General features: G+C 43.7%; 1 protein-coding gene across 1 annotated transcript in view; it reads left to right on the plus strand.

The window, feature by feature from the left end:
- LOC124795769 (beta-3 adrenergic receptor-like) overlaps window positions 1-24,764 on the plus strand; it is a 123,865-nt gene that overhangs the window by 83,629 nt on the left and 15,472 nt on the right. The window contains exons 4-5 of the mRNA XM_047259853.1: window positions 9,917-10,052; window positions 10,101-10,427. Of these exons, the coding sequence (XP_047115809.1) occupies window positions 9,917-10,052; window positions 10,101-10,427 (463 nt within the window). The remainder of the gene's footprint in view (window positions 1-9,916; window positions 10,053-10,100; window positions 10,428-24,764) is intronic.

Genomic DNA, 24,764 nt, shown 5'->3' on the forward strand with positions numbered 1-24,764 from the left:
TGATTTTGGAATCTCTGCCTGTCCATGATGTAATGTACCTGGAATTTCCCCGTATCTCCCGCTCTTTCCCAAGTATACCTCCGCCTCTTCTTGTGATTCTTGAACAGTGTATTCTCTGTTAATAGCTGATATTTATTACAGTCCCAATTAGTCTTTCTCCTCTCTCATTCCTAACACGAAGCCCATATTTTCCAGTAACCCTTTTTTCTACACCTTCCCCTACAGCAACATTCCAGTCCCCCCCATGCGTATTAGCTTTTGATCTCTCTTTATGTACTGAATTACCCTTTGATGTCCTCATATACCTTTTTCATCTTCTGCTTGTACGGCATCATGTACAGCTGAATTATTGCTGTCGTTGTTGGTTTGTGTCGCGTCCGATGAGAACAACACCTATCACTAAACTGTTCACAGAAACATACTATTTGCCCTACCTTCATTTTCATAATGAATCCGACTCTAGTTATACCATTTTCTGCAGCTATTGGTGTTACCTTATACTCATCTGACCAGATATTCTTGTCTTATTTCGATTCCACTTCACTGACCACCACTGTATCTAATAGAGCCTTTGCATTTCCTTTTCAGATTTTCTAACTTCAAGCTTCTGACATTCCATGCCCCGACTCGTAGAACGTTATCCGTCCATTGGTTATTGAAACTTTTTCTCACGGTCACCGCCCCATAGCAGCCTCCTCATAGAGATCCGAATACGAGCTATTCCGAAATCTTTTGCCAATGGACCGATCTCAAGACACTTTCACAGTTATAGGCTACATGTCCTATGGATACATATTGTGTGCTTAATGCAGTTGTCTTCTCCATTGTCTTCTCCATCCTGATGTCGTTAACATTGGCGACTCCCCCTCCTTTCGGGGCAGTTTCCCACCACAAGGGCTGGGGAGTACCCTGACCCACCGTATACTCCTGGACCCCCTTTTACAAGGGTCTTGGTTACTTACAATACTATGTCGTATGGTAAGGGACCTACACTATGTGATCAAAAGTATCCGGACACTCCCAAAAACATACGTTTTTCATATTAGGTGCATTGTGCCGGCACCTACTGCCACGTCTTACATATCAGCGACCTCAGCAGTCATTAGACATCGTATCCAGTATTGAAAATAACATGAGCCATTATCTGTTGCTTGCTCTTCTATCAATTGAGTTTAATTTACGTGTGAGCACAGACTGTTACTGACGCAAGTTGTACTGGATGAGGGAGCCACCTGGCCCAACGTCTAAAAGTTACCTTAGCTTCATGATTTTAAAGAGAAAACTTTTCTTTTGTTAACAAAATCTGTCATAAATTTGTGTTAAGTAGATAAGTAGTTTACACATCGAGTGTAGTTGGGCGGTGCAGTCGGAGGCTTGCGCTGACTTATAATACACTATGTGATCAAAAGTATCCTGACACCCCCAAAAACATGTGCTTTTCGTATTAGGTGCATTGTGCTGCCACCTAGTGCCAGGTACTCCACATCAGCGACCTCAGTAATCATTAGACATCGTGAGAGAGCAGAATAGGGAGTTCCGCGGAACTCACGGACTTCGAACGTGCTTAAGTGACTGAGTGTCACTTGTGTCATAGTCCGTGAGCGACTTTTCCACATTCCTAAACATCCCTAGGTCCACTGTTTCCGATGTGATGGTGAAGTGGAAACGTGAAGGAACACGTACAGCACAAAAGCGTACAGGCAGACCCTGTCTGTTGACTGACAGAGACCGCAGACAGTTGAAGAGGGTCGTAATGTGTAATGGGCAGACATCTATCCAGACCATTCCACATGAATTCCAAACTGCATCAGGATCCACTGCAAGTCATATGACAGTTAGGCGGCAGGTGAGAAAACTTGGATTTCATGGTCGAGTGGCTGCTCATAACCCACACATTACGCCGGTAAATGCCAAACGACGCCTAGCTTGGTGTAAGGAGCGTAGATATTGAACGATTTTAGGGTGGAAAAACGTTGTGTGTAGCGACGAATCACGGTACACAATTTGGCGATCCGATGGCCGGCTGTGGTTATGGCGAATGCCTGGTGAACGTCATCTGCCAGCGTGTGTAGCGTCAACATTGGCACAATCACAGCACAGGCCTATATTGATGTTTGAAGCACTTTTCGTTTCCTGTTGTTGAAGAGCAGCTCGGGGATGGCGACTGCATCTTTCAACGCGATCGAGCACCTGTTCATAATGCACAGCCTGTGGCGGAGTGGTTGCACAATCATAACATCCCTGTAAAGGACTGGCCTGCGCAAAGTCCTGACGTGAATCCTACAGCGCACCTTTGGGGTATTTGGGAACGCCGACTTTGTGCCAGGCCTCACCGACCGACATCGATACCGCTCCTCAGTGCAGCACTCCGTGAAGAATGGGCCGCCATTCCGCAAGAATTATTTCAACACCTGATTAAACGTATGCCCTCGAGAGTGGAGGCTGTCACCAAGGCTAATGGTGGGCCAACGCCATACTGAATTGCAGCATTATCGATGGAGAGCGCCACAACTTTTAAGTCATTTTCAGCCAGGTGTCCGGATACTTTTGATCACATAGTATATTACAGAATGCCGCAGAGTAACAGTTGTCATGGCTTGGCTCTTCGGGTGTTAAGACCATCATTAATGATGAATGCCCATTGTATAAAAGCGAAGGAATGGAATTAGAAATTAGAAACTGAACCGTTCATAAAAAACAACGAGGCAGTATCTGAAAGGAAAAAGAAATGGGAACAGTCCCCGTGTAATGTGGAACAACTGCCAAAATTGGGACTAATCTGCGTTACAATTACGAACTGTCCTTACTGTACCGATTAAAATACACTCCTGGAAATTGAAATAAGAACACCGTGAATTCATCGTCCCAGGAAGGGGAAACTTTATTGACACATTCCTGGGGTCAGATACATCACATGATCACACTGACAGAACCACAGGCACATAGACACAGGCAACAGAGCATGCACAATGTCGGCACTGGTACAGTGTATATCCACCTTTCGCAGCAATGCAGGCTGCTATTCTCCCATGGAGACGATCATAGAGATGCTGGATGTAGTCCTGTGGAACGGCTTGCCATGCCATTTCCACCTGGCGCCTCAGTTGGACCAGCGTTCGTGCTGGACGTGCAGACCGCGTGAGACGACGCTTCATCCAGTCCCAAACATGCTCAATGGGGGACAGATCCGGAGATCTTGCTGGCCAGGGTAGTTGACTTACACCTTCTAGAGCACGTTGGGTGGCATGGGATACATGCGGACGTGCATTGTCCTGTTGGAACAGCAAGTTCCCTTGCCGGTCTAGGAATGGTAGAACGATGGGTTCGATGACGGTTTGGATGTACCGTGCACTATTCAGTGTGCCCTCGACGATCACCAGTGGTGTACGGCCAGTGTAGGAGATCGCTCCCCACACCATGATGCCGGGTGTTTGCCCTGTGTGCCTCGGTCGTATGCAGTCCTGATTGTGGCGCTCACCTGCACGGCGCCAAACACGCATACGACCATCATTGGCACCAAGGCAGAAGCGACTCTCATCGCTGAAGACGACACGTCTCCATTCGTCCCTCCATTCACGCCTGTCGCGACACCACTGGAGGCGGGCTGCACGATGTTGGGGCGTGAGCGGAAGACGGCCTAACGGTGTGCGGGACCGTAGCCCAGCTTCATGGAGACGGTTGCGAATGGTCCTCGCCGATACCCCAGGAGCAACAGTGTCCCTAATTTGCTATGAAGTGGCGGTGCGGTCCCCTACGGCACTGCGTAGGATCCTACGGTCTTGGCGTGCATCCGTGCGTCGCTGCGGTCCGGTCCCAGGTCGACGGGCACGTGCACCTTCCGCCGACCACTGGCGACAACATCGATGTACTGTGGAGACCTCACGCCCCACGTGTTGAGCAATTCGGCGGTACGTCCACCCGGCCTCCCGCATGCCCACTATACGCCCTCGCTCCAAGTCCGTCAACTGCACATACGGTTCACGTCCACGCTGTCGCGGCATGCTACCAGTGTTAAATACTGCGATGGAGCTCCGTATGCCATGGCAAACTAGCTGACACTGACGGCGGCGGTGCACAAATGCTGCGCAGTTAGCGCCATTCGACGGCCAACACCGCGGTTCCTGGTGTGTCCGCTGTGCCGTGCGTGTGATCATTGCTTGTACAGCCCTCTCGCAGTGTCCGGAGCAAGTATGGTGGGTCTGACACACCGGTGTCAATGTGTTCTTTTTTCCATTTCCAGGAGTGTATGTTCTGTGGGCCCATGTCCAGGAACAAACGATGCCCTTCGCAAATGTTAGCCAGGAAAATATCGGGTTCTAGAGTGACTGAAGAATTAAAAGGTTAATAATGAAACTAATAAAATTAACCTATATAAATACACTGGAAAAATTGTTTTCAACTTGTTTTAGAAGTATAAATGATAGGAAGGAAGAAGAATGTGCTGAAGGTCACGTTTATGTGTGTTCGTCACCAACGTAACAGGAGTCTTAGATGCTGGCAAGACAAGCTGCGAAGTGTTCATAGTGTGTTGCCGGGACATGTTCTCAGTACCCGTACGACGAGACTGATGTTTAGTTATATATCTTGGAGACCGGAGACTCTGAGGATGACAGCCTGTTACTGTCGAAATTGGTCATGAAATAATAGTATAGTTCACAACAAGCGATCTTGCATTCTAATACTACACATTATAATGTAAAACCAGCGAATACTGTCTTGGACTGCAACAGAGAAAATCCATTACGGCATCTCTGAAGTTGTGCTCCTGACGCAGAGAGCGTTCTTCCTTATTATTGTCTCAACATTTCGTAGCGGGTTGTCGAAATATTGCAGAACTAGTTTTGTGTTTCACGTGCGACAGTGCCTCCGCAACGTGGAAAACCAGGAAGTGAAGTCACAAAACTCAAACTCGTACAGCTTCAGGCAAACGTCAGTTAACTCGTCCCGCGTGAAGACTGCTTAACGAGACCTGGACGTCATTGCCTGTAATTTTTACTAGTATTTTTTAATTTAATAACTAAAAACTTTAATAGATATTAGAATGAAACTTTAACACAATAATTAGTCGATAGTGAACTCTATTGTGAAATAAATTTGAAAATTGTCGAATGCATCGTGGAATCAATATTGATTTTTATCTTACGTATTGAATCACGTGTAATTTTTATTTTGGGTTCAGTATTGAACATATGACAAAACAAATTTTCTTTTCTTTATTTCTAATTTGTTCAAGCAGTAAACCTGTAATATTTACCAGTTTATTGTTATGTGTATTCCTAAAAACGTTTTTTTCTTCGAATTAAATTTTCTCGTAATAATTTAAGAACATATTGTTGTGGACTGGCAAGACAGCCAATCCACAGTGACGGGTAGCCGAAAGGCACGCGTTTAAGCTCACGCAGGCTGGCGTGAGGTCTGGAACAGGTAAAGTAATTATACTAGCAAGAAAAGTACGTAGCTGCCGGAATACTTAACTTTAATCCATAATTGGTGAACATCGGTCTGGCGGTACATGCATCACAGGATAAATAACAAATGATAATGGCGCCTTGCTAGGTCGTAGCAAATGACGTAGCTGAAGGCTATGCTAACTATCGTCTCCGCAAATGAGAGCGTAATTTGTCAGTGAACCATCGCTAGCAAAGTCGGCTGTACAACTGGGGCGAGTGCTAGGAAGTCTCTCTAGACCTGCCGTGTGGCGGCGCTCGGTCTGCAGTCACTGATAGTGGCGACACGCGGGTCCGACGTATACTAACGGACCGCGGCTGATTTAAAGGCTACCACCTAGCAAGTGTGGTGTCTGGCGGTGACACCACACATATGACACGCTCCAGCTTAAAATACGTAATACATTGTTGAATAGTGTGATTCATTGTGTAGGCCAGTACAGTATTACTATTCACGCAAAGGCTGCTTTTGAAGCTTTGATACTGGATGAGACAAAGGTACCCAAGCAAGCTACAATGTTAATTACGGGAAGCTCAAACTGGAGACTGGCATGTGATTTTCATATCAATGACCAAATGTCAAAACATTGCAGATCTATAATCTTATTTATTCTAAGTGTCCTTATCATATTCTTTAGTTTTCTTTCTAATCTTTGTTATTCTGGCCTCCTGTTTAGTGTTCTGAGCAGCTTTTTCAGCTTCAGCGACACGTTGTCTGTCCGCTAGTAGCAACACACTTTTTGGGTTGTTCCCAATTTTTGATGCCCAGTCTGACCATGGTTTTTGATCTGCTTGTTACTCCATCTTTGAAACATATTATGGTGCCCATCATACTACTCAGAAACACTGACATGCCAACAAAAACAGTTTTTGGCAAGTGTTCCCAAATGCAACTACTGGAGCAGTCATTCGGAATCTGTGTTTCGCTATGTAAAATTTTTTCCAGGAATTAAGAATGTGAAAGATAAATATAAATTGGCTTTAGTTCTACCGTAAGAATTTGTGCGTGTGTTTTGATTTTAAGGGCGCTCTACGTCGAGGTTGTCAGCGTCCCCTTGAAAGAGTTTCTAGCACCAGAACTAAATAAAGAGACATTCTAGGCAAGAATTTATGTTTAACAGTAATGGGACAGCTGGTATTCACGAGTATCTGGTTTAGACAGGAATTTAAACTTGAAAAGAATGAGGTCCTATAGAAATGTATACGCACTACTGGCCATTAAAATTGCTGCATCACGAAGATGACGTGCTACAGATGCGAAATTTAACCGACAGGAAGAAGATGCTGTGATATGCAAATGATTAGAGTCAAGCATGTTCGAAATACCATTTACCATGAAAGATCTTAATCATGGAATGAACTCAATGAAAAACGGGAAAGCAGCGGGAGTCGACGATATATGCGTGGAACAGATCAAACAGCTCGGACCTAGTGCCAAGCAATGGATCCTGCAGCTCTTTAATCATTGCTTGAAAACGTGTAAGATCCCAAAGATGTGGAGGAAATCAAAGGTAGTGGCGCTACTAAAACCTGGGAAAGACGCAGGTCAACCGATGAACTACCGCCCAATAGCACTCCTGTGCCATTTGTACAAACTGTACGAACGAATATTCCTAAACCGCATAGCAAATATCGCAGTCCAAAAGCCCATTCCCCAACAGGCTGGATTCAGACCCAGGAAATCATGCACCAGTCAAATCCTAGCACTCACAGAACACATAGAGGAAGGGTTTGAAAATAAACAAATAACAGGTGTAGCATTGGTGGACTTAAGTTCTGCATACGACACCGTCAACCACAGAAAGCTCATGGAAAAACTGTACTGTACATTTAAGGATCATCAGTTCACAAAAATCATTGAATCTCTGCTGCAAAACAGACAGTTCTATGTAATGCTGAACGAAAAAGAAGCCGATGGCGTCGACAAAAGAACGGTCTCGCCCAGGGCAGTGTGCTGGCCCCCCCCCCCCCCCCTACTATTTAACCTATCCACCAATGATCAACCAACACCGTAACGTACTACCCATTTCTTGTATGCCGATGATCTGGCCATTACAGCACAAGGAAATAGCTTCGAGGAAGTAGAAGGGAAATTAGAAAGCTCGCTACACGTAATGTCTGAATACTATAAAGAGAACTCCCTCAAACCAAATCCATCTAAGACACACGTTAGCGCTTTCCACCTCCGCACAAAACAGGCAAACAGGAAGCTGAACGTCACCTGGAATGGCAACAAACTGGACCATACGGACAAACCAACATACCTTGGTGTCGTACTGGATAGATCACTGACGTACAGATATCACTGTGAAAAAACCTGCCAAAAATTTGCTGCCAGGAACAATATTTTAAGAAAACTGACGAATAGTAAATGGGGAGCTAGTCCGACTGTATTACGAACAACTGCTCAAGCACTTTGCTTCTACACGGCAGAATATTCATACCCTGTATGGTCTCGATCCACACATGCCAAAAATGTCACTACAGTCCTTAATGAAACATGCAGGCTAACAACAGGATGCATGAAACCCACTCCACTTGGGAAAATATACAAAGCAGCTGGATTCTCATATCCTGAATCCCGAAGAATTGCGCACGAACATACAGAAAAATTTAAACAGATTTTCGACAAGCGCCACCCGCTCCATGGTTCTTCATGTGGACGTAGCAGACTTAAATCCCGCAAGAGATTTCTCGCTAGTGAATTGAACGAGCCTCCGAAGGACTACCCTGTCTCACGAGAAATACCCAGCGGCAGTACATAAAACTGGAAGATTTGGAGAACACTGAACCGCATCAGAACAGGCGTAACACCAGTTAAAGCAAACCTAGTCAAATGGGGCTTCAAGGACGAAGGAGACAACAAATGCGACTTTGGTGAAGTTCAAGATATGGAACACCTTCTACAGTGTTCCATCTGCCCCACAAGGTGTACCCTTGAAGAACTGTGGCTTGACAAGAGAGAAACATTGGACTTGGCCCGACATTGGGCTGAAAGGCTTTGAAACAAATCTCCGGACACGAAAAAGTAAAGTAAAGATTAGCTTTTCAGAGCATTCACACAAGGTTGGCGCCGGTGGCGACACCTACAACGTGCTGACATGAGGAAAGTTTCCAACCGATTTCTCATACACAAACAGCAGTTGACCGGCGTTGCCTTGTGAAACGATGTTGTGATGTCTCGTATAAGGAGGAGAAATGCGTACCATCACGTTTCCGACTTTGATAAAGGTGGGATTGTAGCCTATCGCGATTGCGGTTTATCGTATGCAGACATTGCTGCTCGCGTTGGTCGTGATCCAATGACTGTTAGCAGAATATGGAATCGGTGGGTTCAGGAGGGTAATACGGAACGCCGTGCTGGATCCCAACGCCCTCGTAGCACTAGCTGTCGAGATGACAGGCATCTTATCCACATGGCTGTAGCGGATCGTACAGCCACGTCTCGACTCCTGAGTCAACAGATGGGGACGTTTGCAAGACAACAACCATCTGCACGAACAGTTCGACGACGTTTGCAGCAGCATGGACTATCAGCTCGGAGACCATGGCTGCGGTTACCCTTGACGCTGCATCACAGGCAAGAGCGCCTACGATGGTGTACTCAACGACGAACCTGAGAGCACGAATGGCAAAACGCCATTTTTCGGATGAATCCGGGTTCTGTTACAGCATCATAATGGTCTCATCCATGTTTGGTGACATCGCGGTGAACGCACATTGGAAGCGTGTATTCGTCATCACTATACCGGCGTATCGCCAGGCGTGATGATATGGGGTGCCATTGGTTACACGTCTCGGTCACCTCTTGTTCGCATTGGCGGCACTTTGAACAGTGGACGTTACATTTCAGATTTGTTACGACCAGTGGCTCTACCCCTCATTCGATCCCTGAGAAACCCTACATTTCAGCAGGATAATGCACGACCGCATGTTGCAGGTCCTGTACGGGCCTTTCTGGATACAGAAAATGTTCGACTGCTGCCCTGGCCACCACATTGTCCAGATCTGTCACCAATTGAAAACGTCTGGTCAATGGTGGCCGAGCAACTGGCTCGTCACCAGGCGTATCAATGCTGTTATTACGGCCAGAAGTGATTGTTCTGGGTACTGATTTCTCAGGATCTATGCACCCAAATAGCGCAAAAATGTAATCACATGTCAGTTTTAGTACAATATATTTGTCCAATGAATACCCTTTATCATCTTCATTTCTTCTTGGTGTACCAATTTTAATGGCCAGTAGTGTATTTTTAGAATCAAGAAGAATCAGACAATTTTATTAAATAAAAAACTTTTGGCCGTCATGACGTACAGTTCCCCTTAAGGTTACAGCTCATGCGACGCAACTACCAGCTATAAGCTCCACAGCGGTCCGATGTCTAGCATAGGGCGCGGCAGCTGGCAGTAGAGCGCACATTGTAGACAGATTTCGGCGGGGCGACCACAGCGCGTTTCCCACGGCGCAGCTTCCTGCTGTTCTGCAAGTTCCGGGCGACCTTCTCCTCGCTGTTCTTCGGGCCGCTGCTGCTGATGGCGATCATCTACGCGCACATCTTCGTGATCGTGCGGCGGCACCAGGCGAGCCGGCTGCGCTTCAGCCGCGCCAGCCTGCGCACGACCACGAGCACGAGCACGGGCGGCGCGCCGCAGCGCCACCGCGGCAGCCAGCGCCGCGCCCACCACCACCACCACGCGCCGCACCAGCACCACCACCAGCACCAGCACAGCAACCAGCAGATGGCGCGCAGCGTCAAGGCCATCCGCACCACGCTGCTCATCCTCGGCTCTTACGTGATCGGCCTCATGCCGGGCGTGCTCGTGTTCGTGCTCGTCTGCGCCGACTGCCCGTTCCCGTTCCCCGAGACGCCGCGCGACAAGTTCCGCATGTTCTTCATCTACACCACCGTCAACTTCCTCATCATACTCAAGACCTTGCTCAACCCCATCATCTACGCGGCGCGAATGCAGGAGATCAAGGTTGGTGCAACCGTTTCTTAACCACTGTATCCGATTTTTTAACAATCTATAAGTACAATTCAAATCATAGCTAATATATAGTCAGTCATATACACATTAAATGACATAGCTTGAGGATAAGTATAAATAAAGGACGTCTGTAACCTCGCGACCGCTACGGTCATAGGTTCGAATCCTGCCTTGGGCATGGATGTGTGTGATGTCCTTAGGTTAGTTAGGTTTAAGTAGTTCTAGCTGACTGATGACCTCAGATGTTAAGTCCCATAGCGCTCAGAGCCATTTGAACCAAAAATAAAGAACGACGCACCACGAAGGAATTATCAGAATTGGACAGAAATCGGTACATATGCTGTACATATACAGACAAACAAGTGATTACAATTTCAGTAAATTTGGATGATTTGTTCGAGATAATGAGATTCACAAATTGAACAAGTTATCAGCCCGCACGACGATCCACCTCAGATCGTAATACAAGCAGTCATTCGTATTGGCATTGATCTACAATATTGTTGGATGTCTACCTGAGGGATACCGTGCAAAATTCTGTCCAAGTGTAGCGTAAGGCCGTCAAAATCCCGAGCTGGTTGGAGCGTCCTGCAAATAACGCTCCATCTGTTCTCAGTTGGTGAGAGATGCGGCGACCTTGCTGGCCAACATAGAGTTTGACAAACACTAAGGCAAGCAGTAGAAAATCTCGTTATCTACCAGCAGCCACTGTCTTGCTGAAATGTAAAACTTGGATGATTGCTATGAGGGAAAACACTGGGGGAGGGGGAGGCTGAGTAGAATTCGTCGACGTTCCGCTGTGCTATAAGGATACCGCAGATAAAACCAAAGGGGTCCTGCTATGAAATGAAATGGTGCCCCTCACCATCACTCCTGGATGACAGCCTTTACGCTGGGCGACAGTCAGGATGGAATGCCATCAGTATCCGAGGCGTCACCCTGCAGGTCTTCATTGATCATCGGGACTCAGTTCGAAGCGGAACTCATAACTTAAGACGATGCTACTACAGCCAGTGAGATTACAGGCCTGAGTTACCCTTACGATAAATTGTTACAAAATAGTTGCTAAAGTAAGGTAAAAATAAAAGTGACCTTTTTAACAGAAGCTTTGTTCAATTATTCCATTCAGAACACCACTTTCAAGGCCAAATTTAGTGTTTAGTTAAGTAAGGTAGAAATCGCCTAAAATGTACATACATGGGCACATAGTGAAGGAACGAGCAAAGTCATGCTACATTCATTTTCTGTGTAACTGCGGCATCTTTACATACACTGCTGCAGAAAAATACAACTCCATCATGTATAAAGTTAGCTCATTGGCATCCTGCGATAGTTAGTCCCAAACATTTTGTGCCTTTTGTTGCAGTTAGTCACGTGTTCTAGCAGACCCTAAAGAAAATGTAAGTTCCGACTTCACCGTCTCCCCATACATGTTCAACTGACGATAGATCTGGTGATCTTGTCGGCTAGGGCAGCTGTACACCACAGGGAGCACGTTGCCGCAAAGAGGCGTATGAGGACGTGCATGGTGCTGCTGAAGAAGCACATCACCTTGCTGTCGAACAAAAGGCTGTAACACGAAGATAACACCCTATCCACTGCAGCGGTATTGGTTAGTTTATCATACAGAAACACCAAATGTGACCGCGAATAGTAACTGATGATGCCCCCACCATGAAGTCTTGGATGGAACCTGTGTGACGTGAGCGAATGCACTCTGGATACGTAACCACCTAATCTCATGAGTGAATAAATCAGAGTGCCATTCCATTATCAGCTCTTTCACAATACCAGAGTATCAATGCTTGGCGGTGTCGTGGTGTCAGAGGTAGCCTGAAAAGAGGCACAATGCGGCCGCCACGAATTCCTTTCCTGTGCTAACCTCTTCATCTGAGAGTAGCACTTGCAACCTACGTCCTCAATTATTTGCTTGACGTATTCCAATCTCTGTCTTCCTCTACAGTTTTTGCCGTCTACAGCTCCCTCTAGTACCATGGAAGTCATTCCCTCATGTCTTAGCAGATGTCCTATCATCCTGTCCCTTCTCCTTATCAGTGTTTTCCACATATTCCTTTCCTCTCTTGTGTAGAACCTCCTCATTCCTTACCTTATCAGTCCACCTAATTTTCAACATTCGTCTATAGCACCACATCTCAAATGCTTCGATTCTCTTCTGTTCCGGTTTTCCCACAGTCCATGTTTCACTACCATACAATACTGTACTCCAGACGTACATCCTCAGAAATTTCTTCCTCAAATTAAGGCCGGTATTTGATATTAGTAGACTTCTCTCGGCCAGAAATGCCTTTTTTGCCATAGCGAGTCTGCTTTTGATGTCCTCCTTGCACCGTCCGTCATTGGTTATTTTACTGCCTAGGTAGCAGAATTCCTTAACTTCATTGACTTCGTGACCATCAATCCTGATGTTAGGTTTCTCGCTGTTCTCGTTTCTACTACTTCTCATTACCTTCGTCTTTCTCCGATTTACTCTCAAACCATACTGTGTACTCATTAGACTGTTCATTCCATTCAGCAGATCATTTAATTCTTCTTCACTTTCACTCAGGATAGCAATGTCATCAGCGAATCGTATCATTGATATCCTTTCACCTTGTATTTTAATTCCACTCCTGAACCTTTCTTTTATTTCCATCATTGCTTCCTTTATGTACAGATTGAAGAGTAGGGGCGAAAGGCTACAGCCTTGTTTTACACCCTTCTTAATACGAGCACTTCGTTCTTGATCGTCCACTCTTATTATTCCCTCTTGGTTGTTGTACATATTGTATATGACCCGTCTCTCTCTATAGCTTACCCCTACTTTTTTCACAATCTCGAACAGCTTGCACCATTTTATATTGTCGAACGCTTTTTCCAGGTCGACAAATCCTATGAAAGTGTCTTGATTTTCCTTTAGCCTTGCTTCCATTATTAGTCGTAACGTCAGAATTGCCTCTCTCGTCCCTTTACTTTTCCTGAAGCCAAACTTATCGTCACCTATCGCATTCTCAATTTTCTTTTCCATTCTTCTGTATATTATTCTTGTAAGCAGCTTCGATGCATGAGCTGTTAAGCTGATTGTGCGATAATTCTCGCACTTGTCAGCTCTTGCCGTCTTCGGAATTGTGTGGATGATGCTTTTCCGAAAGTCAGATGGTATATCGCCAGACTCATATATTCTACACACCAACGTGAATAGTCGTTTTGTTGCCACTTCCCCCAATGATTTTAGAAATTCTGATGGAATGTTATCTATCCCTTCTGCCTTATCTGACCGTAAGTCCTCCAAAGCTCTTTTAATTTCCGATTCTAATACTGGATCCCCTACCTCTTCTAAATCGACTCCTGTTTCTTCTTCTATCACATCAGACAAATCTTCACCCTCATAGAGGCTTTCAATGTATTCTTTCCACCTGTCTGCTCTCTCCTCTGCATTTAACAGTGGAATTCCCGTTGCACTCTTAATGTTACCACCGTTGCTTTTGATGTCACCCAAGGTTGTTTTGACTTTCCTGTATGCTGAGTCTGTCCTTCCGACAATCATACCTTTTTCGATGTCTTCACATTTTTCCTGCAGCCATTTCGTCTTAGCTTCCCTGCACTTCCTATGTATTTCATTCCTCAGCGATTTGTATTTCTGTATTCCTGATTTTCCCGGAACATTTTTGTACTTCCTCCTTTCGTCAATCAACTGAAGTATTTCTTCTGTTACCCATGGTTTCTTCGCAGCTACCTTCTTCGTACCTATGTTTTCCTTCCCAACTTCTGTGATGGCCCTTTTTAGAGATATCCATTCCTCTTCAACTGTACTGCTTACTGCGCTATTCCTTATTGCTGTATCTATAGCGTTAGAGAACTTCAAACGTATCTCGTCATTCCTTAGTATTTCCGTATCCCACTTCTTTGCATATTGATTCTTCCTGACTAATGTCTTGAACTTCAGCCTACTCTTCATCACTACTATATTGTGATCTGAGTCTATATCTGCTCCTGGGTACGCCTTACAATCCAGTATCTGATTTCGGAATCTCTGTCTGACCATGATGTAATCTAATTGATATCTTCCCGTACCTCCCGGCCTTTTCCAAGTATACCTTCTCCTCATGTGATTCTTGAACAGGGTATTCGCCATTACTAGCTGAAACCTTTTCTTCTACTCCTTCCCCTACAACTGCATTCCAGTCGCTCATGACTATTAGATTTTCTTCCCCCATTACATACTGCATTACCCTTTCAATATCCTCATACACTTTCTCTATCTGTTCATCTTCAGCTTGCGACGTCGGCGTGTATACCTGAACTATCGTTGTCGGTGTTGGTCTGCTGTCGATCCTGATTAGAACAACCCGGTCACTGAACTGTTCACAGTAACACACCCTCTGCCCTACCTTCCTATTCATAACGAATCCTACACCTGTTATACCATTTCCTGCTGCTGTTGATATTACCCGATACTCATCTGACCAGAAATCCTTGTCTTCTTTCCACTTCACTTCACTGACCCCTACAATATCTAGATTGAGCCTTTGCATTTCCCTTTTCAGATTTTCTAGTTTCCCTACCACGTTCAAGCTTCTGAAATTCCACGCCCCGACTCGTAGAACGTTATCCTTTCGTAGATTATTCAATCTTTTTCTCATGGTAACCTCCTCCTTGGCAGTCCCCTCCCGGAGATCCGAATGGGGGACTATTCCGGAATCTTTTGCCAATGGAGAGATCATCATGACACTTCTTCAATTACAGGCAACATGTCCTGTGGATACACGTTACGTGTCTTTAATGCAGTGGTTTCCATTGCCTTCTGCATCCTCATGTCGTTGATCATTGCTGATTCTTCCGCCTTTAGGGGCAATTTCCCACCCCTAGGCCAAGAGAGTGCCCTGAACCTTTATCCGCTCCTCCGCCCTCTTTGACAAGGCCGTTGGCAGAATGAGGCTGACTTCTTACGCCGGAAGTCTTCGGCCGCCAATGCTGATTATTTATCCAAATTTAGACAGTGGCGGGGATCGAACCTGGGACCGAAGACGTTTTGATTATGAATCAAACACGCTACCCCTATACCAAGGGTACTGATCTATAGGCATGAAAATGTTCCACAGACGACTGTTGAATACAGTTTCCAACAGGCCCCCAATACGACTCCATTCAAATGGCTGATTCTGTTCAGTAGCTGTATGCACCTGTCAGTGGTACATGGTTGTACCCTACAATGAATGTTTCAGATACTGTTCACATCTAAACTCAGCACAGTTATTGCCTGCAGATACAAAACAGTGGATGTCCAGACAGACCTCTTGAGTACCATGTGATCGTCGTTGACTGTGACGGATGAATCGCTAATCCTACAACCTGTTGCTGCTAAACGCATTCCTTGAGGATGTTGCATTTTTCCTTTTGTCAGTGTATTTCAATAATAAAAATCAGATAATAAGTCTATAAAGAAAAATTTATACAGATGTGTGGATTTTAAGGAATACAGCTGGTGTCCTCTGCTATGATTTAATACCTTATTTGTCAAGATTGCATGAAGAGTTCAACTGTTATTAAGTTTTAATGTTTTTACAGGAGTATACATCTGCTGTCATGACATACATCTGTAGTTTTTGGGATATACATGATGCCTGTGTCTCAAAACATAACTCTGTGCCGTGATTATTCTGATGTGTTTGGTTTTTCTATTCGTCTAAACTGTGATCTAGTGCCCAGTCTTAAAGTAATTATAAGTGGCCCAGTCTAACCGCTTCCCACAAACTCCAAAGACCCACTTCCTGTTGGTGGGCCTTTGGCGGCTCAGCCGCCAAATCTCGCCTCGGCCCCCTTTAGCACCAAATTTCTAGTAACAAGGAGCTCCTCAGCACCTGGAAGAAGGGCTGTCGGTAGTTATATAAACAAAATAATAATCACGATGAGGGACTTCAGCGCACAGTTAGGTAAGGACAAATTATTCTAAGAAGGTGCTTGGAAAAGGAGCAACATGATACTATAAAAGAACACTTCAAAAATATAGTATAGGAGTTGTTACAAAACATTCAGTGTCTGGGTACATTCCGCAATCGCTAAGCTTCAGGAAAGAAAATGGAAAACTTACACTTAACAAAGAAGAAAACTGTAAGTTACTAGCAGCTCATTATGAAAAATTATTGAACTACGAAAACCCGACCAAGTGTACAAGTGTACTTCGTTGATAATATTCCAAATAAAACTCCAGAACCACCAAACATCGATTAATGTTGCATCAACAATTAAAATGCAACAAGGCCCTAGGTGAAGAAGAATTGTCAGCATAAATTCTAAAATGAAGTGAACATTTACGGTAGGGTTCATAATCTTAAAGGGAAAAGATGATATTTTCTGGTACTCTGAAACGATTCCAGAAAACTGGAACTTGCTTTAGTTCACAAAACAGATATCAATAATTAGACAGGAATTTTATTACTATTCTCAGAATACAAAACCTTATCAATAGCTCTTCTGGACATTTTAAATGCTCGGTAATATATCGTAACGAAATTGGAGAGTATCAAGTTGGATTTAGAAATAGCGCCTTCTCTGCAGTGCAAATTTCAAAACTTAATAAAATAATTAAGTATATGAAAACACAGAATACAGAGTTAGTGCTAATATTTCTTCTTTTTTTAAAAAGCGTTTGATTCGATGTACAGTGGCTCTCTTCTCAAAACCTTGAAGAAATTTTCAGCAAATAGGAAGACTCTGGAATTAATTTAACAAACTCTCACAAATACAATATTTAAAGTTAAATAAGTAACAGAAAAATGAAAGCCATCAAAGAAAACGGCACAAACACATTAAGGGAATAGCATGAAAGTCAAACATAGCGCAGGCCTAATGAACTCACGCGGAATAACAAACTGCTGAATGTATATTCATCTACAGTTCTTAAATTAAATGTCTCAACATCACGTAAATATCTAAAACAACGTAAATGACTAGGACACAATTGAACGATCCGAGAGCTGCTTTGTTTACTTCGTAAGGATAAGCTGGGCCAAATAATACGTAACCCACTAGTACCCTAAGAATACTTAGCACACCAGAAACCTAGGCATACTATGATAGTATCTTCTACAGACGCAGTGCCAAGTAAGAACTAAATAGTTGTGGTCGTTGTCTCATGTGCTCCGCTACTAGAGCCTCCAGAATTCATCACGTGATCCGTCACGACTACGGGGTGGTTCTGCAAAAGATAGTGCTAATTTCGTCGTTAAATTATGAAGTTAAGATAAAATTCATCACAAATCATATCTGCGTATCTCTCTCACCTTGTAACGACACAGTAAAACTCGTATAACAACACGAACGAAACATTAACTGTTTTAACAACAGGCAACTGAAACTTTTTGTACTGTGCCATAAACTTTGCCAGTGGTAATTACCCCGCACGAAGTTTTTCGCACGATATACGAAAATTTTTCAGATATTTATTTAAGCTGTTTGGGCAACTAAACAAAAATTTCCAAAATCTTTAAACTCTGACAAAACTTCTGATTGGCAATTCATTTCAGTCCAAGGATGATAGTGCCGAACGTGGATAAAATTCTGTAGGGAAGGATATAATGTACACTATTGCAGTCAGACTGTCTTTGGCTCAGTTTGGGGTGATATCTACACCTGTGAAACTAGATCTGCACAATTAATTATTGGTAAAAAGGTGCATAATAGACAAAGATTACTACTACAACTACTACTGTTACCATTGCTACTAATATCTAGTACAAAAGCTGACAATAGAGACCACAAAATTTTAGTATGATTATTAGCAGAACAGGATTTTTTAATCCGTAATTGATCACCAAATGACCGCAATCCATCCTTACAGCCACAAGCAGGGCCATCTACAGCAGAGCACAGTGTCTATCACAGTTATTTTGGTTCCAACAATTCGCATCTGGTAAAGTAGAACACGTAATGCGTTACAGAGAGTATCGTAGTGGAGTAAAATTATGTACGTCAGCGCAAAGTCCTGGATGAGATTAAATAAGCCTACCTCTGACCAGATGGGAAATGGAAAGTATATTCCTAACAAAAACTTCATAATGAAGTCAGAAAATCGTTTTTCATTTTTACTAATGATTTTATTTCCTTTATGCAGGATATTTAGGCATAAGGAGAACATTCTTTGATGAAACATAACGTCACATATGTGATCACTGTAGTCAAATGGCTATTACTTTCCATTAGTACTCGTCTGTACTATCATACGTGGAATTCGCATGCGACACTTTTCTATCTTTTGTGAAGGTTAATCGAGGAACTACTGTAGAGATTTTCATATAGTTTTCACTAATAGATCAATTCAGGAAGAAAGTGTGTGTAAGCCTAAATAATTATAAATGTTTCCTGCGAATAGGTTGAACTATAGTGAATTAAATTACCCCACCTTATTCACGAATGTGGAGACCAAACTCAGAAACTGCTGTAGGAATTTTGATAGGGTTTCATTAGTAGTGGAACTCATTGACGTGGAAGGTTTGTGTGTAAAATTTACTACCGCTTCCTCACACAAGCCATCATGCCGTAGACAGCTTTTTTTTTTTTTTTTTGGTCATCAGTCTACTGACTGGTTTGATGCGGCCCGCCACGAATTCCTTTCCTGTGCTAACCTCTTCATCTCAGAGTAGCACTTGCAACCTACGTCCTCAATTATTTGCTTGACGTATTCCACTCTCTGTCTTCCTCTACTGTTTTTGCCCTCTACAGCTCCCTCTAGTACCATGGAAGTCATTCCCTCTCGTCTTAGCAGATGTCCTACCATCCTGTTCCTTCTCCTTATCAGTGTTTTCTACATATTCCTTTCCTCTCCGATTCTGCGTAGACAGTTACCTGTGTGAAATCGGCTCGGATCGCTAATTCAAGCTCACAGATGCTGGAAGTATTCCGCAGATCGGCTGGATATACAAAACTGTACATCAGTGTTTTGAGGTTATTATGCCAAGAAGAAAAAATAAGTAAAATTAGAATTTAGTGTCATGCAAACAAAGATATGCCAACAATAGGAAAACGATAGGGACAGGATTGGCCATACTCATTTCGAAGGTAAAATTCCGACGTCCTACGTAATGATTTTAAGGAGATCCTAATTACTTAGCTCTGTATAGCCAGCCGGTTTTCTGAATTCCTCTTTCCTCAGGTACTAGTCCATTGCGTTAATTACTGAATTGCCTTGCTCAGTTTAGTCCAAGAAACAGAAACGTGCTGTGGCTACAGACGGGCGTAGGTTCAAAACTCGTTGCAGGGTTCTCCTTATTGTAGCAAGTAAATTGGTTTTTCTATATCATAACTTTCTTTGCCTGATGTCAGATCTTTTACTAAGGTTGTGTATCTATGTGTACATACCACAAGCGGCGCGTCGTCTGCCCTACGGTCAGCTTCCCTGTATTTGATACTTTATAGTTCCCATCAGACAGTCACACGTGTGGTACGGTTCTAATTGCCCCCCAGGTTCTATAAGGGAGCACATTACGTGATTATCTATACTAAAAGAGAGTCGATCTGAGGGGATACTTGGATTTACCGTGACTGGTATGTACGTAGGTGAACTGGCAGTCTGTGAGCTAGCTGACTTTCCAATATCATGGCCGTTGTTCCGATTACAGTGTGGCCATACAAGATGCTACGCGCGATGGGACATCAAAGCACCTGTGTATCGCACCCATAAGCAAGAATTGTACCACGTTCTAATCTCGAACTTTCCTCCTTGACCGACCACGAAGTCATTAGCAATCCGTTTGAGAGATATTGATGTCTCATTTCAGTTGGGCTGCAATGGCTCAAAAGCGCCGCTGCTAGTTCCATTAAGATAACAGCATCTCATCTCTACTATCCTATTGCTCGAGCGGAATTTGTAGCCGGTGGTTGCGAGAGGGAAGCTTAACTCCAGCTAAAAGCTTGATCGCCTTCTCCTCTGGTGGAAATGGGCATTAATGCTGTGACCCTCAGAATCTTATAGTCGTCCTGAGAATTACTATACTTTTTGTAGTAACCTATTGTCTAAACCCGTACGGTACTGTCACATAGCGCCTACGACAAGGAAAACTTTTCTTATGGAATTAAAAGTTTGAATCACAGAACACGAAGCGGTAAAAAATTTCGACACAAATGCAAATGAATAAGATACCTACGAAGGGATCTTAGTAGACAGATGGGATCTTTAGAGCATGTAGCAACACTTACATATGAGATGATCGAGTAAAGCTTCTCAGATTTCAAGACATATTGTAGATTACTCAGATATGTTATACGTGTAAATTTAGCTCCAGCGGCAATATAACACGTCAGAAATCGGCTATACTATGTCAAGTCGTCAGAAGCAGAGGCTTCCCTATAATTCCAGACATTTACAGCGTAACTGATGTGTTCGTATTCGACAGAAGTGCAAGCATTACACTGACATGTCAATTCTGTAGTGGTTATTTTTTAAGCAGAACTAGACCTCACCGTCCCTTTTTTTCAGTGCAATAGGCAAGTTCTTTCTCTTCCAGGCATACATTTTTCACAGAAAGTATACTGCCGGAAAAAAATAGTATACCTGGAAAGGTGATGTCGGTTTTGATCTGATGGTGGCATATGCCACCTGTGGGACAGTAGACTTATTGTTTTAGCGTCGTCTGCCAGCAGGTAACATAGTGACGCAGCTACAAGAGCGTCATCTGTGTCTACCCTTTAATAGGAAACGATCACAGCCATAAGGCTAAGTGTGGTGCAAACGTGTGAAGCAAGTATGTAACAATGCCACAGAGCCGCACCTGTCCTTCCTATAGCCAACTGATTGAGTTGGGTCAAACTGTGGCCTTCCGAGGGGCGGGATGGTCCTTTCGGAGAACTTCCACGTAAGTTGGACGTGCTGCATCGGTTGTGCAACGTTGCTATATCAGTGGTCACGTGAACGTTCTCACATCCGTAGACAATGTTCTGGACGTCCATGCAGCACAGACGTCCGCCAGGATCATCGTATTGTAAGGGCAACCGTGGAAAATCGTACAGCTACCACAGCACAAACAAAGGGGCTTGAGAGCAAATACGTGTCAACACGAACTGTTGCGAACTGGTTGTTAGTAACGGGCATATGGGCACGCACTCCTCCAGCCCGTCTTCCTCTCACACCACAGCTTGAAGTGTACAACTGGACAGACGCCGTCAGAGGGTCATTTTGAAGATGGAATGGAGCGGCGTGGTCTTTAGGGATAAAGTAGATTCTGTCTGCATGCAGGCGATGGCCGTTAGCGCGTACGACGTAGATCTGGTGAGCGCTGTCTCGTAGAATACGTTTGTCCTTGACACACTGGCTCCACCAAAGGCCTTATGGTGTGGGGTGAGATAAGTTCCAAGTCTCGTTCACGTTTGATGTTTCTGGAGGGGACGCTAACGTACAGAATGTTGTTACCTGTTCTTTTGCCATTCTTGCAGCAGGAAGGTGATGTGTTGTTCCAATAGGATAACACACACTGGCCGTGAAACTCAACGTATTCCACTGGACGTGCAGCAACTTTCTTGACCAGCACGATTTCTGCATCTCCGCATAAAAGAGACTACTCGTGAAAATACAGTGTTGTGTGACATTTGTGGTTTTTATCATTTCCCGAAGGAAATTTATGTACTTGTCTGCACATGTGGTATATGATAGGTCTAGATGTGACTCTTGCGACAGTTAACCAACAACTCTTACGGAACTACGTGAGTATGTCGAGCAGTAGTAGCATAACGTGTGACAGGACAGTCGTCGCCATCAGTGCGAGCGACTGGATGGCAGAGTCGTTGCCTACATTGCCCCCTGCGGAGGCCACACGACGTACTAACAAGGGTGTTTCAGCACGAGTCCACACCTGGTACCTCAGAACCGCTTGTGCTATTGATCTGTAAATGTTTTTCATGAGCTCCATATGAGCTGTTGCAACAATGAATCTTGAGAGAATTTTTATCGAGCATTGTGTTTTATGACGCTATAAAGGAATAATTGAGCAGTGATCTGACTATCCAATACACTGAAATTGCAGTTCCATATACGTAGTTGCAAAATTTATTCGAGTCGTAATTGGTTGAAATAGTTATGACGCTCAAAGCAGCATCATCTTATAACGGTTTTCTTCCTCTGTTTATCGTCGTGGACATGCTGCTTACGAATGCGTACGTATACTTTTGTGGAGAGTTCTAACATTTAAAAGTACACACATTTATTTGTTTCTGTAGAGAAGAAGCCAGCCGGTGTGGGCGAGCATTTCTAGGCGCTTCAGTCTGGAACCGCGCGACCGCTACGATCGCAGGTTCGAATCCTGCCTCGGGCATGGATGTGTATGATGTCCTTACATTAGTTAAGTTTAAGTAGTTCTAAGTTCTAGTGGCTGATGACCTCAGTTGTTAAGTCCCATAGTGCTCCGAGCCATTTGAACCATTTTTGTAGAAAAGAAGGAGTATTCTGAAGAGCTTAACACACCTACCCGGCACTTATTACTCAAGATTTTTCGGAATATATTTCGAAATATTTTCGTATAATATGATTTACTATAGAAATTAGTGCCTCTTTATGTAGATTATTAAGAATATAGAATGTGATGACACCCAACGGAGAATTGTTGTATAAGTGGTCATCGAAAATAAAATAATTGTCTTGTGTCTTAAAAGTAGTGAAATATAACTGCACATGTGAGACATTGTACAGGTTTCAGGAAGACAAATAAAAACCAATTTTACTACTAAAAGTAATGTAAACCTTACTTGTGTCATACAGCACTGTATCTGTGCTCAATAACTACACGAATTTATCAGAGAATGAGCTCAGTACTGACTTTCAGATTTAATTTGCTTGGAAGAAAGATATTTGTCAAGACTCCATTTAAATCGATCGAGTCTGGGTACTGTCGAATATTCTAGCGATAATTATGATGCAGAATAAAAAATATTCTCAGTAATCTTGCCTGAGATGTGATGCACATTGTCGAAGGATTCGCGCTAGGCTATCGCGCTATAATGCGTATATCATGATATTGGTTGGCGTTAAACAAGTCAGAAGACCCGAAGAGATGATACAGAGTGTTTAACCACCAGTTTGATTGGAAGAGTTTCTTTCACAACAAGAGCAACAGTGGGAAGGAGTGAAGATTGCTGGTAGATTAAAAAGGTAATTAATGTGTTTCTACCGAATTTTATTGATTTCTTCGAAATGGGATTTGATTCAACCTGTGGCCTTCCTAACTACTGATATTCACTACATGTAACATGACCACCAAAATACAAAAAGGTTAGAACTATAATAAGGTCATACGTAAACGTTCACACTGACTAACACGTCTAGGTGACCTGCATTTGATAGCGTAAACTGGTGTAATCTCAGTATGAGGTAAAGATATTGTGGTACACTATGGATACAGCGTCATGCCACATGCGATAAAAGAGACTTCTCATGAAAATACAATTTGATGGTTGTGGTTTTTACCTGTTCCCGAAGGAAACTCATGTGCCTGTATGCAACTAGGCACAAAGCACTTCTGACAGTCAAACACAGCGACAAGTAGGTAATTTTGTGATATCTCCGAAAATCAATGCATGCTGAGATATGGGACAATATGATTCTCATCCGTCTATAACGTCTAGATAGTACTCACCATGCATCCTGACACACTCTTCAGCCATTCTTCGCAATGAATCAGGACACATGTATTGTCACATCCTCCTGCGACGTCTGCCTACTGCCAATGGGTTTGGTATACATGAATAGTTTTAAATGTCGCCATTGCTAGTTATCCAACGCATTCAGGTCTGGTGAATGGTTAGATCTAGCTGTCGGACCGCCTCGACCAATCCATCACCCATGAAACATTGCAGTGCGGTACTGTCTCACTATTTATAGAAAATGGAGTGGTGTCCTGTCGTGCATAAACCTCTGTCCTTCTGTTTCTGCAATGGTAACTTTCCCCATTGGCGCTGATAATTCATCGCGCAGAAATCGGTGATACAGAGCACTTGTTAATCTGTTTGGTAAAGTGTACGGTGCTGCATAATTAATATCCAGACACTGATACTGAAGCGATTCTGATGCTTGGTCTAGGATTTGCATATGCCCATAGGTACGTATTGTGGTAATCTACTAAGCTATGTCTTGTGCATCGAAATAGTACATATCATTCGTGACATGTGAGTGCAAATACTGTGATCGTAGGTAGCTTAACATGTAGCCACTTCAGTGTGTGTTTTATTCTCTGCGTCTAACTGTTTTCCCGCAGAGAAGTCACATTATTTGCTACAGTATGTTATCTGCGTGGTAGCAGCTGCACCACTACGTGAACTACGTCTGTTAGTATAGATGTCATAAAAGTC

The sequence above is a fragment of the Schistocerca piceifrons genome, chromosome 4, assembly GCF_021461385.2.
Source record: "Schistocerca piceifrons isolate TAMUIC-IGC-003096 chromosome 4, iqSchPice1.1, whole genome shotgun sequence".
In the NCBI taxonomy this organism is placed as follows: domain Eukaryota; kingdom Metazoa; phylum Arthropoda; class Insecta; order Orthoptera; family Acrididae; genus Schistocerca; species Schistocerca piceifrons.